The 15,051-nt window shown below is 43.0% G+C and overlaps 1 protein-coding gene across 1 annotated transcript in view; it reads left to right on the top strand.

Annotated features, from left to right (window-relative positions):
* The window catches only part of LOC137271807 (uncharacterized), an 85,213-nt gene that overhangs the window by 22,626 nt on the left and 47,536 nt on the right, over nucleotides 1–15,051 (top strand). Inside the window, exons 2-3 of the mRNA XM_067804209.1 lie at nucleotides 5,771–5,823; nucleotides 6,759–6,896. Of these exons, the coding sequence (XP_067660310.1) occupies nucleotides 5,771–5,823; nucleotides 6,759–6,896 (191 nt within the window). The remainder of the gene's footprint in view (nucleotides 1–5,770; nucleotides 5,824–6,758; nucleotides 6,897–15,051) is intronic.

Here is a 15,051-nt window from a genome sequence, read left to right on the forward strand (position 1 = left end):
GGGAGAATCGTCAACACATATCCAGGCAAGGATGGACATGTTCGGGTCGTGCAAGTGAAGATGGGGAAGACTACGCTGATGCGACCGGTGACAAAGGTATGTCCACTGGAATGGAGCTCAGAGGACTTCAAGGAAGATTAAGCAGATCAGGGCTGCAGAGGAATCGAGACGATGGAACGTAGCCTGGAGAAGGGATTAATCGTCGTTGTCTGGAGGTATCAACAGGATGGATCTTCGCCTGGAGGACAAATTGTCATCGTCGGGAGAAATCCCAAGAGGATGGGCACATGGATGACAAGGATGGAGCATGGATGATGGATCAAGTTCGTGTGGATAACTAAATTCGATGGATTTCTGTATGGAGGATTGACTTTTCCAGATTCAAAAAAAAGGATACAAAAGGAATATTTCCGAGGATTTGTGTGTGTGATGCTTATTGAAATGTACATTTTCATTTTGTGTTATTCATGATTCTTTGATATCTACGTAACCTCTGATAGACAGGAGTCTATCATGGAGGGGGGAATGGACTGAAGAACGGTTCGTGGAATGCGTATTCGGACATGTTTAGTTAGTGGATGTTTTGTTCTTGGACAGTGTGTTGTGCTCGCAAACGCACTACGCTTCGCGGAAAGGACTTCTGCACGAGATTTCCATGCATGCATCTGATATAAGGACAGGTTGTGATTCTGTAGCAGTATTAGGGTTAGGTTAGGAGTGTTATGACACTGATTATGTGACGTCTGTGTGTTAGATGTTGAACAGTTCACATGTTAGAAATTAGTTGGTCATAATCGGACCTCAGTGGGATATTGCCAGTGTGCGGTGTCTTACACTCGTTAGTTTATTGTAGACAGACAATTGTGGGGAAATAAAATTTGGGGTTGTATAAATGGAATTTTGTTTTGTTTTGTAAATTCCACTGCAAAACATCGACATCACCATGCCTCCACAGAAAAATGAGGGTGGACCAAGAAAGACATCTTATTTAATGAAGGGGTGATGCATTCAAGAATTTCATCAAATCTGAGTGGGGTGATTCTCAAGATATTATAGGACTCATGATCATCAAGGCGGAGATCCTGTGTCAGCTGATGAAATGTTCCACAACTGTTCCCCTCTCAGGTTAAAGTCAGTTTCTCACCCAACAAGTTCTTGTTCGTTTCCTCCTTTCTTGCTCTACCAACCCATTGTATTGTAACGGAACGGCCAAAGACTAGTCAAAATACTAGTAGACAAACTACACAAATATAATGGATGCTGCCACCAGTCACAAAATGTGACAAAATAAATACCAGAGTTCGGAGACGAAGTTCAGTGAAAATATATCACAAGGACCTAAGATGCAAAGAATGAAGAAACTGGCGATATGCAGAAGGATCACACAACAAGTAGATAAAGTTCCAATAACGATTTTATTTAATGAGCACTAAACTGAAAATACACGATCTCGAAACTGTCACCTTGTCAGTCATCAGGACTGGATATCTTGCTTGTCAACCCGTGTCTTCGTGGTTGCAGAAATCTTGCCTTTCTGTATGGCAGTCTTGACTGAGACTCTTGGCTGTTAAATGAATTAAACTGTATAATAAACTTTGAAACTGGAAAGTGAATGAACTTGCAGCAACCGGAACTGGATCCAGATAATGTAAACAACGTATTCCGGAAGTCACGTGATCCGGAATGAATGACAAGGAGGCCACACCTCCAACAGCTGTCAAAATGTGATACGAGTATGAATAAGGCTAAATCCCACTTATAACTTGCATTAAAAAAAAACGTATGTCTCGGCTGTAGACGATTCCACTAATCCCCTGTGTAAGAAACCCTTAGCAGATACTGTAACTTGATAAGGTCAACATAGCATGTCGGAATGACCTTGGACCCCCCGCATCGCGAAGACAATCAGCGACTGTCAACATTAAATTAAACTGTAATATTTCCTACAGGCGATAAACCATGCTTGACTTGCAATATACAACTGTGACTGTGAGTGTATCTGTATCTGTAATTTGTACACTTGATTCCCATAAGCCAAGGATAATCCGTCGGAATGAATCCGTCGGAATGAATCCGTCGGAAGGGATCTGCCGGAATGAATCCGGATCTCCACAAGGTTGAAAATAAAACCACAATAATCACGTAACTACAACTAGATACTTAGAGAGCAGACCAAGTGTTAACAATATCCTAGTTAATTAAAAGTTGTACTATAAAGGTATCCCATAATACGAAAATGATAATTAAGCTGTGACGTAACCCTGGAACCATACCTTGCTTGAGAAGTCAAATTTGCCGCCCCGACTTTAACTTTGACAGCTCTATTTATAGGTAACATAAGGTCACATGACAAGCAAACGTGACGTCAGGGAATTCAAGATGGCGACTGTAAACATGACTGACGTTACTTGTGCCGTAATTTACTGTTATACCTGATACTGTAGCTTCGAAGCTGACTGCACAAAAGGTAGGTCATCTTAATTAGATACAGCATAAAGCTGATATCTTGGCTGGAATCACTGTGATGGCTGAGAAATTGATTATCTCGGTACTTGAAGCCAAGAATAGACATGAATTTTTGTTACAGTATTCTTGTTCTGCTTCCAATAAAAATTCCAGCAAATAAACTTTCAGCATGTTGACAGCAGCAGATTTGTTCATATTTCACAGGTAGATTTTTTATCCCAAATGGAGAACATGTTAAAAACGCATGTCTGTATACCCTACTGTATCATATCGTAATGCACACAATGCTGGCATAGACGTAAGACCTGTATGAGACCTACATAAACTTGATGAGAATCTATTGCGCTCTTTCAGAACCGAGCCGAGTAGAAATGTACTACAAACTTCTTAAGAACAATTCATTTGGATTCGAGACTATTTTCACGGAATACCAAAGTCATTAAGAACAAAATGCGGTCGAGTTTCGTCTGTCTGCGACCGGAGTTGGCTGGTGGAAATTGTGTACAAACGTGTTGAAACTGATGTCCAACTATATTGTGTCTGCACACATCCCCATTAAGTTTGAAGTATGGCGATTCCGGTCGTCACTGTCCCAAATCATATCTTCATTACACCTGACAGCGTCTTATTAACACTCTTCGGAAACAGATCAAAACACTTCAGTGTAATATCAGACAATGTCAGAGAATGTTCCAGATTGTATACGCATACAACGCAGCCATCAAATCCCAACGTCCATAATAGCTGGGTGAGTGAGTGAAGCGTTTTGACAATTAGTGTAGGTTCAATCCCCCAAACTTTTAGTTTTAAAGCCATTCTCAAGGATTATCACGTTTAGTGAAGTCCTACATTATCATGTCCTCATTTTGTGCAGTTTATCCAGTCTACCGAATATGCACTTCCCCGAAACAAGACACAAGAAAGGTCATTAAAACACCGGAATTTCACAAGAATATCTTTAAATTTTAAGGGAATAAATCGGAATTTGATACAGTTATATAAAACATGTATTAATTTGTATGTTCTATTGTCTGCAACCAGATCTTAATACACGCATAGGCAATGTACGATTATTCAAATCTAGATTTAATCCATAAATGTACAATCTACGATCATTTAGATGCAAATCTGAATAAACACATGTACAATCTGCGATTATGTAAAACCAGATCAAATCCACCTACAATGTACGATGACTGGAAGATGCATCCACACGATGACTTGTATCTGCGTGACAGCTGATTCAGCAAAAGTACATGTAGCTGAAAATGTAGCCAAGAGGTATTCTAAACACAGGCTAGTAAATATAACATCTCATCACCTGTAAAAAAATAGCTGACTAGGAGCAAGAATTAACTCTGAAACGTGGTATAAAGAATAAAAAAGAAGTACTGTTATCAATAAAACTTGTTATGTGTTTAAAGTTATATTGTTGTTGTTTTTAGAATATCTCAAACCCGTGAGTATATCATATGTACTTTGTAAATCACCAAGGTGTCAATATTGTTGTTTCAAATGCATATTCCTTTATTTCATCCATATCGAGAGAGTTAATTCATTCAAAAGAGATTGTCCTACTTTTTCTTTCTAGGATGCATCACAACACATCTTTAGAACTAGTTTGCACAAGGAAAGGATGAACAAACCCACCACTGAACATGACGGGCTAAAACACTTCAGTGTCTACCATAGTCTCTACCATATCTTGATGATGACATGCATATAGTGATAGATGTGGTTTGGGTGTTCCAGTGGTGTAGTGGTGGATGTAGTTGTGTCGTAATTAGTGGTGGCTGTCCCATGTTGTGTCGTTGGCTGTGGTGTCTATATGTAGTGGTGCATGTGGTGGTGGTGCCCCATGCAATGGTGGATGTTGTGGCGTACCCATGTAATGCCGGTGGTGGTGCACCATGTATTGGTGAATGTGATGGTGGTGTCTCATGTACATGTATGGTGGTGTCCGATCTTGAGATGACTTCTCACTTTACTCAAAAAGTAAACCAGACATAGTGAAATTAATATTTCGAATCCACGTAATTTTATCTTGCCAATTGAAAATTTATTCAAGTTAGGATAGAAGTTATTTAACAAACGATCATAGATTCAAATCGTTATTACTGGTTTGTATTGCAAGGTGGTAAGTGCAGCAGTTAGATCAGTGAAACAAGAGCACGTACGGTACGTGATGACCGTTAACTTGGACCAACATACCCCCTTGTAATACAAAGAAAGTGATTTAAAATTACGATCGTTTGTTAAACAACTTTCATACTAAGTTGAATAAAATTGTGAGAAATAAATGTTCAATTGGCAAGGTAAAATTATAAGAATTTGCATCTTAATTTCACTTTATTCTATTTACTTTTTGTTTAAAGAGACATTCATCGGTACGTTTTCACGGCAAACAGACTGTAACCGCATAATAACACGAGTGAGTACACGAGGAATACGATGAGCAGTGATAAGCTCATGACAGTTTCCAACATTCCCACCCACAGTTAGTTTTAAGTCCTTTGTATTGAATGATCTATACGCCTATGTCAACTTGTAATTTTTAATTTACACTGCGTCATACCTGTATTGTATTAGCCGTTGATTATGTTTTAATCATATTGTCTTACATAAATAAGTCTGAAATTAATGAAAGAAGTTTTTGTTTCGTTTTGTTTCAAAAAAAGAGTATTACCAGGTCTTTCTTGGCTCACGCTAAATCAGAAAACATGTCTCTGTGCAAACACTTGTGACTGAGGTGTTTTCAGTAGCTTTAACCCTTTGTTTCGGGTACGGCGACTGGGATTAGGTTACGTAATGTGGCTGGTTTGCCCTTTGTCGCTTCCAGCTCCACACCTTAAGTGAGCGATCGAAGCGAGCGACTAAGGCCCGCTTGGAGTCTGAGTGCCGACTACCAATGATGTGAAATAATCGTCGTGGGGACAGAAAGCCTTGAGATCCTGCACAGGTAGGACGACTTCAAGTATTCTTCGGAAGGGCGACAGAGGACCAGACAGGCAGGTGTTTCCAAACATATTTGGAAGAAAATATGCGTCTTCATGAATATTTGTGTAATATAGAGTGCGCACTCATTCTCTCATAGTATACACCCATTTAGGTATAGATGGAAAAGGTTGATACTGGTGTCTGCATGTCAACGGAGTGGTTGTGCAAGTGATGGCACGCCGCCTTCAATGCCAGTGTTCGAGTCCCCACTTAAATACTATGGCTCACGTCCACCATAGTACTTAAACCAATGTACATACGTGAGAAATGTGATTGCTGGTGCTTATGCATGACTCATTTCTTTCAGGAACCCTGGCACATTCTGGATTTGGTGTTGTGTCCCTCTAAACCCTTCCACCTGTACACTGGCTTTCTGAGGGACCGATGGGATCAGCTTTTGTTTCATGGTGGCTCCATAGTACGTTCGCTCTCCGCGTAGCCCCTCGCCGACTGTACATGGAGAAGTTTCGGTGTTAGGGCCTGATTGTACAGTCAGGATGGTTGTTACTGCAACCCAGCTACTTTAGTGTTGGCACACTCTGTGGCCCCAGTCTTTTCAGCAACCCCAGTAGGCCCAATGGTGACTGCACTTGACTGGTAGATTTAGGTGGTAGTGTAGATAAGGCCCCCTCCGTGCATGCCCTGTACGATGCTATCTATAGATGGCATAACTTAGTGTTAACCCACGATTCCGTCCTTCAGTAGGTAGCTCGAGACAAAGCAAGTCCCGGATGGTCACTTTGAGAGTCAGTGTACTGGCCGACTGTGCGGCCACCTGCTGGTAAAGTATTTCAATATTTCAATTTAATATTTAGATTAAATTTTGTTTCACGCCCCGACATATTTGTTTTGCATTTAAATCTATGGGGATCGTCGAATAACCGAATGGTTAAAGCGTTCACTCATGACGCTCCAAACAACACTAATTCGATTTCCCATGTAGGAATGATGTGTGAAGCATATACTTGTTGTTGCTCACCGTGGTATAACTGGTATATTGCTAAAAGCAGTATAAAAAGTACAGTCACACAGTCATAATCTGTGTGGGAAGCATGAATTATGTAGAATGTTCTTTGCCCTTGTTAGTAGAATCGTCGCTTACGCATGCAACTGTTTCTTTCAAACACTCTTTTGAAGAAAACATAAAATGCAATGCAACCTTATTTACCATGACGTCTACTGCAAAATTACAACTTGAGTTTCATGTTTGAGATTTTTTTACGTGTAGGCATATAACTTTCACTTAAATACACAGTAAGTACCAATGATGCAAAATATATTCACTTTACTATTAGGAGCAGGGATACCATCGTCCTGGGGACAGAAATGGAGCCTGAAGTCCCCCAGAGGCAGGACGACTGCCAAGAAGACCTTCCATGGACAGAAGTGGACCAAGGATTCTTCAGAAGGGCGGCAGAGGACCAGACAGGCAGGTGTTTCCAACTCTGTTTGGAAGAAAACAATGACGTCATGAGCCAAGTTACAACTTGTGTTTCAGGTTACAGCATTTTTCTCACGAAAAAGCATATACTTTTGATATTCATTATCTATGTAGTAAGTATCAGTGATATGAAACATTAACCTATTCGCTATCTTTACTGTTTGGACCGTGGATACCATCGTCCTGGGGCAGAAATGGAGCCTGAAGTCCCCCAGAGGCAGGACGACTGCAGAGAAGACTTTCCATGGGCAGGCAGGTGTTTCGAACTCTATTTGGAAGAAAATATGCGTCTTCATGAATGTTTGTTTAATTTACAGTGTACACTCATTCTCTCATAGTATACATCCATTTAGAAGTGAATGAGTGAGTTTAGTTTTATGCTGCACTCATCAATATTCCAGCTATATGATGACGGTCTGTAAATAGTCGAGTCTGGACCCAACAATCCAGTGATCAACAATATGAGCATCGATCAGCGCAATTCGGAACCGATGACATGTCAACCAAGTCAGCGAGCCTGACCATCCGATCACCTTAGTCGCCCCTTACGACAAGCATGGTCACCTTTTATGGCAAGCATGGGTTGCTGAAGGCCTATTCTACCCCGGGACCTTCACGGGTGTCAATCTCGAACAAATACGCACTTTTTTGTTTACACTTACTGGTCAAAACCTTGATGTACACGCCCGAAGACAATGAATTTTGTTATGGCCTTGCACATTTCATCTCTCCTCTTCATTGTGTGAGCCATAGATGTGCATCCTGCCATCTGAATTAGGTATTCAAAACCAGTGTAATCTTCTTCGTCATCGAGAGACATCAACTCATGTGCGACTCTTTTGTGAAGCTATTCCTTATCAGTTCATGCAAGTCATTCTTATCAATTTATATTTTCACAAACATCACAGGTGTGTGCTCAATAACACACGTGCGCTTTCGGGAAATATAATACAGTATACAGATGCCACTACTGTTACTACTTTCTATTACATACTGATCATTTCAATTAACGTAAGTGAATTCCATTTTTAAGCTAATAACGAATCTTGAAATATACACTTTACAGTATTCTTGGGATATTTTGGAATAGCGCAACACAGTCATGAATGTACTTATATTCTAGTGTATACCAGACGATATACAATTATGGAACTAATACTAAGACAATGTGATTAACTTTTTGTTAGGTTGTCTATTCCCTGATAGGTTGCCCACTCTTACCTTCACAACTTGATCCCTGTAGTCGTAGTCCATAATGTGGTCAGTTGTTGACTGGACGCTGTCTATGCCATGGACCACTGCATCATACAGAAGCGGATGGAGAAACATGGGTAGTGGTCCACAGTGCACAGTAGAACATCCAAACATCTGTCCAACAGGTTCGTATGTCCGATCTTGCAAAGCTGAAAGTATATTCTGCAACACAAATGCAGCTACTGAAAAGTAAAGTACTCTTTATAAGTAGTATGTTAGGCAAAATGTCAAACAAGAGTCATCAGAACCGGCCCCAACAAGTTTAAAAGGACAAATCATCTGACAGTTACTTATTGTGATTTTAGACTAAGTTTGAATTGGTTCCATGGAATTCATGAAAATTATAAATGCCATATACCTGAAATCAGAAAAAGTCACCATTTCAAGATATGTCTCATATATCTGATCTTAAAGATCTGTTGAAAGGTATGAAACGGGTTTCAAGTTGTGCCCCGGAAACAAAGCCCATTACACCATGTTGAAAGTATGAAACGTGTCCATGGTACCCGAGAAAAAAATAAATTGTGAAAAAAACGGTAAATAGTAAAAGGCACCAACTTAGGTACAGATTGATATATCTACCAAGTTTTGCACAAAAATATTGAACGGTTTTTGAGTTGTGCTCCGGAAACAAAATGATTACGGACGGACGGACGGACGCACGGACGGACGAGGCGTCGACTATATCCCTCCGTTTTACATGCCGGGGGATAAAAAGTAACTGGTTCAAGAGAGGTTGAAAAAACTTACATTTTTTCAGTACAGGTGGAACCAGGTAATGGATTAATTATGCATACAATCTATGAGAATTACGTTGAAACATGCACGGGTGTCCCAATGCACCTCTTGCACTAATTGATATAACTGGACTAGTAGTATAGGGAATGACAGTTCTGGACCACTTTCAAGAAATGTCTCTACAAAGCCTTATTTACTAAATAAGGCTTTGGTTGGGCCATTAGCTCTTGCTACTATTACCCCTACTACTTAACGTGTGTTGGAGGTAACACTGTGCCGTACGGTACGATCAATAATTCTTCTCTTACAAACCCCCTACCCGGCCCATCCCTCAAGTAGTACAAGTTAGGTTCGTCGGCTTTCATATCCACTTTATCTATGTTGTAAGTTTTGACTGACCATATAGGATCGGTGGCTCGCTTACGGCTATCACCCTCGTGTTCCCCCGGCTGGTATAGATACCTCACTAGGGCCCTATCTGGTATCTGTTTCTCCTTCCCACGCAATGGAGCGGCCGACTCTGCAACTATTGATTTTAGTTTGATAGCGTCTGCCGGTTTCTTACCGGTGAGACGGGTGACTTCATGGTTGATTGCCGACACCACCTTGGGTAACCTCGTGGCCCATTCAGTCGATCGTTTTCCAGGGGTGACCATCTCCCTAGCATACTGATGGCCGAACAAGCGCTCAGCCAAAGTCCTATTAAATCTCTCAACTATGGCTTGGCTGCGATGGGCTCTGGCCGTTCCACGCCTGACCTTTGTATCGTGTTTGGCTAGCAGTTGTGACACGGCACCCATGAACTCCCGTCCGGGGTCAACTTGCAGCTCTGTTGGCCACGTCAGCGGACTGCGTTTGTATATGCGTTCGAATCCTCTGGCTACCTGGGCCGAATCTTTCGTGGTCAAGGGTTCGGCTTCCTTGTAACGACTGGCTACGTCCACTACGGTTAAGGCATACTTGTACCTCTTGTCGTGGGGTAGGAACAGTAGGTCTGCCTGGTGAACGCTATTAGGTATGTTAATACCGAACCTCCTTCTAGGCACGTAGCGTGGTGCCGGCAAATAGATCTGCCACAGGGCTTGTTTTTCAAGCCACGCTTTGGCTTCCTCCGGGGGTACTCGCGCTATTTTAGCTAGCTTATCTACTGCGCTAGCTCCTTTCCAGTACCCACGCGGGCTGTAGTAAATAGCCTCAAATTTTTTCATGTCCATACGCGTATGTGTTTATCCCATCAATAGCTATCCAACGTTTCGTGTCCATAGGCGACAGGGACGTCTTGTTTATAGTCAGTCCGTATATCTTATGTCCATCACTTCTAAGTGTGTTCATTTTATGTCTAAAGGTACGGGTCTTGAACAGGGCTTCCTTGAATCTGGCGTGTTTGATGTGTTGTTTCACCACATACTTCTTAACCCCCTTCGCCTTCCGGATCTCACTATTGTCGGCTTTCAGTATGGAGTACATCTTAGGTCTCAAACCTATGTACTCGGCTATGGGCGTGCCAGCACACTCGTCCTTCATCTTACCTAGGACCTTTTTATTTACCGTACTGTGTATGGCATGGGTCTTAGGGTAGTCGCTGGTGTCGTATAAATCGAGGTGTTTTTTCATGTCCTCGTACACGTCCTCGGTTCGAATTTCTAACAGCAGGGAATCCGTGTCAGTGTACAGCACTTCACACCTGTCGCCGTACTGTTTCTTGAGCTCGTTGTAGTAAAAGTCGTACATCAGGTGTTTGGATAAATCGAGGATGCTCATCCCCACGTAAACAGGCCGGTTGAATTTTATGTGGCTTTTCTTCATGTGTAGGGCAACCAGGTTGTCTGTGAATATCTTACTACGGTTGAATGCCGGACTGGCTATCGATCTCCTGAGCTTGTCTTCCTCACTCGACCGAACCAGCTTCACGGTCACGCGTTTCCTCAGGTTGTCCATAGTCTTACCAAACACCGAGTTGTTCATGAGCTTGTAGAGATTTTTCTCAAAATCACTGGTGGCTTTTTTTCGTAGGTCTGTGTTCATTCTGATGTAGGGCTCCATCCATGGGCTCTGGTCGAACATGAGCACCCTGTGTATTTTGGTCAGACTCATACCCAACGACAGGTACAGCTGTAGGTTGCGATAGTGAACAATGTACTTGGTCTTATTCATTAAGTTAGGCACGAGTTTTTCAACGTCTGTCACACGCCCACCTGACAAGTTATGTTGGTACTCAGACATCCAGTCTGGGTTAACCCTCATACGTTCGGGGGCCAGGGGGTAGCTGTTGTGCGATGTGTGTAATTCCTTGGGGTACTCTAAGTCAACCTCGAGGATATACCCTTTGTACGAATCTGGTGCAACCCCCATAACATCAACGTGGGGTACCCATTCGAATCCCCCTGTAGGTAGATACTGGCTCATGGCCCAGCCGTACAGGTTGTTTGTGTCGAGGTAGAGAATGTGATTGGTTGGCTTGTTAGGATCGTAACCTTTCACGTATTGATTATTTGCTTTCGCGTATCGTTTGGATGCCATGGAAATCCCACCTCGCAAGCCTTTCTCAATGAATAGGTGCATGTCGTAATCTGTGAGCAATTCTAAATTAACTCCGGTCTTTTTAAGCAAGGCGTCCCACGACAGACCTGGGCTGGTGTAATACCATGCGGGGTCGAGTTTATACTGCTTGAAACATGTCCGCCTAAACGTCTCAAACACGTCGGCTAACAGCAGTACATCTGTCCTCAAGTACAGGTCGTGATAATCACCCAGGTTCTTACAACCCAGTTTATTCCATACGTTAGTCGCGTGCGAGTAATCATCTCGTGAGACGGACGCCTCATTCAGCTTGCTATAAAAGCAGTCAATAGGGGGTAGTCTGGTCTCGGTGAACTTGGCCCAACTATCCATGTACTCATAGGGGTACACACCCTTCCTCATAAGCAGGGGTCTAGTCTCGGCGTCTGTGTATCGATCGGTGATAGGGAAGGTATTGTTGGCCTTGACCAGACTGTCGAGTGACGACAGGAGGAACTGAAACGAGTCAATGAACCTAAGTCCGTTTAAGCTGAAGGAGATGTATCTCTCCATGTTGTTGGGGATGCACGTTATATTACCATCGATTTTCGCGATGGCCTGCATGATCAAGTGTGAGTCGTACCCTCTCAAGTTGTGAAAGACAACGGGGATGTTTATTGTCTTAGGGTTGATTTTAAGCTTGAGGTTGCACGCGTTGTGAGCGGCGCCTCTATACTTACCAGTTATGTGACAGTGATCTCTCACCGAATCACCGTTAAGTGGTGAGTCACACACGTGACAGTTAGTGCTACTAGCGTGGGCTAGCCTGTCGACTCGGGTCAGACGCATGGGAGCGATTTTATACAATGCATTCCTAATAATTTTTTCTTCCTCCTGCAAACACTTTAGAAACCTTTCAGCCGCGTCAGGCCCCCTATACACTACCGGAGCTTTCGTTTCCCCGTCACAACGGACGACAATGTATCCAAACGAACAGGCTTTATGCTCTTGTGTCTTGTGGGTGAAGCTACCACTGGGGGAATCCCCACCCACAACCAAGGCTTCGAAGTCGGCGTATATGATATAAGGCACAGACATTTGGTTCTTGTGGTTACTGAATTTTAGGATATTATCACCTTCCTTAGGCATGTCGACTCGTATGGCCGTATGCCCCACACCTTGACAATCATCCCGGTGGGATTCTAATAAATCAGCTCGACTGAAACCGTGTAGGCATCGTACACAAAAGTGTTTTTCCCCATCGTGTTTCGACTGGTCGTGCAACAACCGACTGAGATGTTTTATCCACGTGTAGTGATACTTTTCACCTCGTTGGATCATGAATATATTGATAACTTGGCGATCCTTCACCGGGCTGACCCTGTGTACTATTGTTGTGTTACCTTCGTGCCCAAAGACATTTATAGCCAGATTATTCTGTTTTTCTACTTTAGTGATCTGGGATATGGGGGTGGGTTCATCTATACCATCCCAGTTGAGCCCATCGTCTTGGGGATAGCTAGAAAGCCTATCTGAATGAGTGCCAGCTGGAAATAAGGCTGACCTGATAGCTAACCTCAGGCAATCGTTTCCTCTATTCTTAACGTTTACTATGGCATGTTTGTTCCTATAGTAGGGAGGCAAGGCTAGGTATGACCCGCCTCTGAACGGCACGTAGTTAGCTATGTCTAGATAGACATTATCGATTTTATCTACAGCCCACCCGGACCCCAAGTGTGTGTAGCGTTCTAGGTATTCTCGTATCTGCTGAAAACTGGTATCGATTGATGTATCAATGGTCTCTGTATGTGTGACGACCTCTTGTTGACCTCGGAAGTAAGGCTGAACATACTCAGTGGTACTCCCAACCTGCTTATCGAGCGACATTTTCACTGTGATCTGAAACTTGATACTTCCTAGGTTATTTAGTTCCTGGTTGACCTTATCAGCTATCAGAGGCTTGATATCTGTAATGTCTATGTTTCTATCAACGTGCATGCGCCAACCTCTCAAATAGTTGCCTACAGCGCGCTCAGTGCGCACGAACTGTAGGTCAATAGCTCTATTCTGTCGTAATAATTCTATAAGCTGTGGTTTTCTCATACGGGAATACCCGCCTAAACCCAAATCCTGTGCCTCGGCTTTCAGTTGTTTTACAGTGGGAGGTTTTGCTACGGGGGCATGTGATAACAATGCGGTTAACCCGGCTCTCCCCAGGTTTGAATAACCCGTGTATCCAAGCTGTTTTGCTTGAGCTTTTAATTGTTTTGCTGAAGGAGGGGCTTCTAAACCTAGTAATCCCAACAATGCTGACTTCCGCATTCGAGAATACCCGATCACACCTCTCTGTTTTGCGACCCTCTTCAGCTCGCGTACAGTAGACATAGTGTTTACACCTAAGAGAACCAATGTCTAATTGCTTCACAGTAAAGGGAGGTAACCCTTTCACGCACTGGAGTCTATCTTGAGCAGTCGCCTACGTTCTTTTATGTAGCTTTTTTTATTCTCGTAGATGAGTTGATGTCTGACTACGTTCGCTCCGTGAGCTTTACATAGACAGTAGTGTCCTTTAACCCCGATACCACACACAGAACACGTGTAGTTAGGACTTCCCATATGGAAACAACAGAACCCCTGATTCCTGCATTTCCTACCACAGGCCTCGGTCTTCCCCATAAGTATGTATTCGCATCGGCATGGAGCGGGTCTCATGTTTACTTATATAGGTATTTTAATTTAATTGCTTCGCAACCAACGCAGTAGCTGCTATACCCAACACTATGAAGCCCAGTTCACGATTCATTTGTCCCTTGGATGGTGTGTAGTACTGAGCGAGTGTGGGTTTATTGAGCGGTTCCAATTGTTTACCAGTTAGTAGGTAGTATTCTTTCATTGCTTCATCAACATCGTTGAATGTTTGAACGGCATGGTTTTCACGCTTGAGTTGTTCGTTAATAAAATCGATCCTCTGGAGGCGTTTTTTAGCGTACTCGGTCTGTGCCTTTTGTAAGTTCTCAATAGCGAGATCGTGCCGCTTCCTTTCTTCCTGTATTTCAGCCGCGTGATCATCTCGTAGTTTCGAGAAGAGGAAATTACTCCCGGAAAATGCCAGGGCATTCACTAACGCCCCACCGACCATCATAGCTATCGTGGCCATCCCTATATTTATTTCATTATATTATCAGGTATTATTCCTTGTTTTACTAGGATGTCTTTTGTGGCCATCGCCATACCAAGGTTCATTATGAGCATACCCATATCCTGCAGGTTGAAATCTAGCTTGATAGTTGGTTGTTTAAGCACCATTTTAGTCAACCGAGCGTACCCTACGGCTAGACTGGCTACCACTGTGGCGTGGTATGCGTCGTTGACGAACGTTTTCCCCTCAGACATTATGTATATGATATAAAATATTAAAATTATAACATGATATGCGGGTCTACCGTGGGGGTGGGGGGCTCACTGTTGGGTGGTGGCTCACTGTGGGAGGGTACCCCCACATATAACCACGAGATAGCCAAGGCAGCAGTTACGCCTACAGCCAACAACAGTCGGGGGTTGGTCACTTTATGTTGGTTACACCACCGTTTTTTACCGGCAGCTACTCTCTTAGGATTCTTCTGCCTGGTTACTGTTGGGGGTACCCCCACTGGGGT

Source organism: Haliotis asinina, chromosome 2 (assembly GCF_037392515.1).
Source record: "Haliotis asinina isolate JCU_RB_2024 chromosome 2, JCU_Hal_asi_v2, whole genome shotgun sequence".
NCBI classification, from domain to species: Eukaryota; Metazoa; Mollusca; class Gastropoda; order Lepetellida; family Haliotidae; genus Haliotis; species Haliotis asinina.